Source organism: Polyodon spathula, chromosome 11 (genome assembly GCF_017654505.1).
Source record: "Polyodon spathula isolate WHYD16114869_AA chromosome 11, ASM1765450v1, whole genome shotgun sequence".
NCBI lineage: Eukaryota > Metazoa > Chordata > Actinopteri > Acipenseriformes > Polyodontidae > Polyodon > Polyodon spathula.
The window spans coordinates 3340678-3344913 of record NC_054544.1 but is presented as its reverse complement, the minus strand read 5'-3'; the positions used below and the strand labels follow the sequence as shown (position 1 = coordinate 3344913).

The following is a 4236-nucleotide window of genomic DNA, read 5'->3' as shown; positions in this document are numbered from 1 at the left end:
TCCTACAATTATAGAATGACCTTTTACTTCGACCAATTAGGAACCTGGACGCGAGAGGGAGGCGGTTCTGAGGCAGATGAGAAGTGATTAAGTCGAAGGAGCGCAATTTAAACCTGCTATACTGGCTACATTGAGAGAGAGAGACAGTGCGATAGAGAAAGGCGAGAGACCGAGAGAGAGAGAGAGAGAGAAAGAGAAAGAGAGAGAGAGAGGGTGGGGGGCATAGATATAGAGCGAGACCAACATTGTCATCCTCTCAGAACGAGACTGCACTTTCAAACAGGGAAGAGATAATGAGAGCAACACTTCCACTTACTATACGACCGGAGCTCCGAGAAGCGATGAAAACAGGAATGTTCTGACTTTAAAAACTTGCAACCTATACTGGAAAGTATTTTAAAGTGATTGTTTCTCAATCGAGACCTGCACCCGCAACTGCATTATCTGAGGTCAACAGTACTCTGCAAGTGAGCATCGTTTTAAACAGACTGCACTTAAATGTGCTGCAAAAATACATAAATAAATACATAAACAAAACAAAAAGAAAAGCACGTTTCTGTTTCCTAAAATAATGCGCCACTAAAGGACTGAACAGAAGACTCCTGGAATGCGTTTGGGATTTTAGTTGAGTTTATGTGTTTCTTTTAGAATCCGTTACTTCTTTACTGGTATTTCTTTCTATGTACTTCCTTTTCACTGCCGCTTATATATGAGTGCAGCTTTCAGCCCGTCTCTAATGATGATGCAGCGCCCTCTGGGAAGCACCACAGCCTTCAGCATTGACTCCCTCATAGGCGGTCCGCCCCAGCCCAGTCCGGGTCACTTCGTGTATACCGGTTACCCCATGTTCATGCCTTACCGCCCGGTGGTACTGCCTCCGCCGCCACCTCCGCCCCCGGTCCTGTCTCAGTCGTCTCTGCAGCCGGGTCTACCCCCTGTGCACCCCCATCACCAGATCCCGAGCTTGCCTAGTAGTTTCTGCTCCAGCTTGGCACAGGGCATGGCTCTCACCTCCACCTTGATGGCCACGCTGCCCGGCGGCTTCTCGGCTTCTCCACAACACCAGATGGCTGCAAGGAAGTTCGGGTCTCAGACTCTCCAGGCTGTGTTCGAAAAATCTGAAGAGATTCGGCAAGATAGTGAAGACGGCAAGACGTTTCTCAACAAGGACGCCTCGGCATTATCATCGTTCCAAGCGTCCGAGCCCGTGCAGTCATCGATCGGTGAGTCCGCGTGTAACCCACTGACGACTGTAGGACTGGCAAGATGGAACGAAGAAGTGGAACATTTTTTTAGCATCAATAAGACGTGCAATGCATTAAAATGTGTGTTTATATAGTGTAACACCTGAGCATGCTTTTTAAAGTCATCTGCGCTCAGCTAAAATAAATACATACATAATAACACGTTAACAAAAGAAAATATTGTATTTTTAGTTTGGACAGGATTCTATAAATGCTAAAGTTGTTAACCGATTTAAACCTGTTTTTTTTGTTTTTTGGGTTTTTTTATTGTAATTTTTGTAAACACTTTGCATAAATGCCCCTAAACATCACTGCATATGAAACAAACCCAACTTTTATTATTATTATTATTATTATTATTATTATTATTATTATTATTATTATATTAAAATAATAATATCAAATAATACATGTAAGAAACCCTAAACATGTCCAGATGTGACCTTCGATTTTGTGCGGGTTGCTAACACCCCACGATTCATTCAGCCAAAATTGTGATTTCATTGCTTGTCAGTTACAAAATGCGCCTGTCTTGTAACATTACTGTGGACAAATGTCAAGTTGATGGCTGGGGATATTTGGAAAAGAATACTTTACTAAATAGTTTTTCACAAGGTTTTTTTTTTTTTTTTTTTTTTTTTTTTTTTTTTAAGATTTAGGTTGTGTCAGTATTCTATCATTTAAAAAAGGACGATTTAGGATTCAATATTTTAATAGCCTATATTTTATGAAATTAAGTAACCCAATGTATTATAAAAGCATAAATAATAATAATAATAATAATAATAATAATAATAATAATATAAATAATAATAATAATAATAAAAGACATGGGTGTTACTTTATTTGTAATAAAATAATTGAAATATTATAAAGGCTACTTCTTTATATAAAGTTGGCAATTTAACTTAAGACTCCAAACAAAGTATGTTACAATTCTACAATTATTTAGGGTTAAGGAGGATATAAAAGACTTGTAAAGGTTTCATAAAACGTGTGGTATTTAAACAAAAGGCGATTTAACAAATGCATTACTATGAAATGGTACCAAACTCGTACAGGGGAGCGGAAGTTCACTGCACTTGAAGCTTCAGAGCAATTTCTGAGCTGATAGAACAAAAACGAAACAAATTCAGACACAATTACTTCAATGGAAAATATTGCTATCAAGAGCAGACGTCACAAACAGATTTATTGCAGAAATGCATCAAGCAGAAACATTCAAATTAGCAAATTGAGATATGCAGACAACAAAACTCAGCAAGCGAATCATATTTTTTAGGAAAATTTTGTAATTATGCTGACTTGATCAACCTAAATGAAGTGGACGATCATTTAACATTGAATAACGTCATCCCAGAACTCTTGACTCGCGGTATAGGCCCTTTTATTTGACACTGTCGTTTACATATCAACTTACCACTTATATAATATATATATATATATATATATATATATATTAATATATCATATATAGTATATAATATTAACAATCTGTTTACTAATGTCATTTTCCACAATAGACCCTATAAGATCAAAGACTATGTTCATGTTATCGAATTTTGATAAAACTAACTAGAGATGTTACCCCTTTGTTCGATTTTAGTTTATAAATGTTTGATATTGAATACGCATGATCATCGTCGTAGTGAATGTAATAATCAGAAATAATAATACATATACAGAAATAACAATAATAACAATAATAATAATAATAATATAATAATAATAATAATAATAATAATAACAACATGAAAAAATTACTAGAATTATAACCCACACCAAATTGAACAGAATGCTTCATGAATTTTCCTAAAACATGATCAGTTTTAACGACCAGTTATAATTATTAAGACGCTGTTAGTTTAAATTTAAAAGCAAAATGCAGTGATAAACTACAAATGGCGTATGTCCGCGTTGAATATGCATGTATTAATTACGTTTTGTTTTCTTTCCCTTTATAGCCAGAGCACAGGGCAAAGATGAATCCAAGGACGACGAGTGCGACAGAAAGGATGAGAGTTTCTCCATGGACAGTGATTTAGACTACAGCTCTGATGATAACCTGGCAAACCAGCCGCACAGTCAGAAGGACGAGGGGGACCCAAACAGCGGCCTGGAGGAGAACCTCCACGGCTCCACCGGCACAAGCAGCACCACATCAACGGGCAAAAACAGGAGGCGCAGGACAGCTTTTACTAGCGAACAGCTGCTCGAATTGGAGAAAGAATTTCACTGCAAAAAGTACCTGTCCCTCACGGAGCGCTCGCAGATTGCACACGCCCTCAAGCTCAGCGAGGTCCAGGTAAAGATCTGGTTCCAAAACAGAAGGGCCAAGTGGAAGCGCGTCAAAGCCGGCAATGTCAACTCCAAAACCGGCGAACCCTCCAGGAATCCAAAAATCGTGGTCCCCATCCCAGTGCACGTCAGCCGGTTTGCGATTAGAAGCCAGCACCAACAGATGGAGCAAGCCCGACCCTGATTCTTTATATGCCTATAAACACTTTGGTGTAAGGACAGGGTGGGGTTGTTTATTAAAAATAATACAATAATAATAATAATAATAATAATAATAATAATAATAATAATAATAATAATAATAATAAAATACATAAGAAAAACTGAAGAAATAAAAAAAAAAAAACATTATAAAGCAAATGTGAGAGTTTATTAAATTAAAAATACTTCTGTTATGGGTTTTAGTGAGATACGAGGATCTGAATTGAAGAACTTAAAATATTTATTTAAAAAACAAGTGTTAAATTACTGAAGATCATCTACAGTATTTTGACTGGTGTGTGACCAAAAATAAATAAATAAAATAAAATATTGTACATTCCTGAAGATACATAAGAAACACTACGGACAGCTGAATATCCATATAATTTAACGTATTTTAATTTTCCCTATAATTTCAGCAAGTTTTCAAAAATGATGACGGCTAAAAACAGATTTGAATGTGTCTGTGAAATCCAGGTGGCTGGTTATACAC

At 36.7% G+C, this 4236-nt stretch overlaps 1 protein-coding gene across 1 annotated transcript; it reads left to right on the top strand.

Annotated features, from left to right (window-relative positions):
* Window positions 1–3753, top strand: LOC121322801 (homeobox protein GBX-2-like). Its single transcript, XM_041263103.1, has 2 exons — window positions 1–1223; window positions 3209–3753. The coding sequence occupies exons 1-2, from the start codon at window positions 710–712 to the stop codon at window positions 3724–3726; spliced, it is 1032 nt and encodes a 343-aa protein (XP_041119037.1). The 5' UTR covers window positions 1–709; the 3' UTR covers window positions 3727–3753.
* Window positions 3754–4236: the final 483 nt, after the last annotated feature.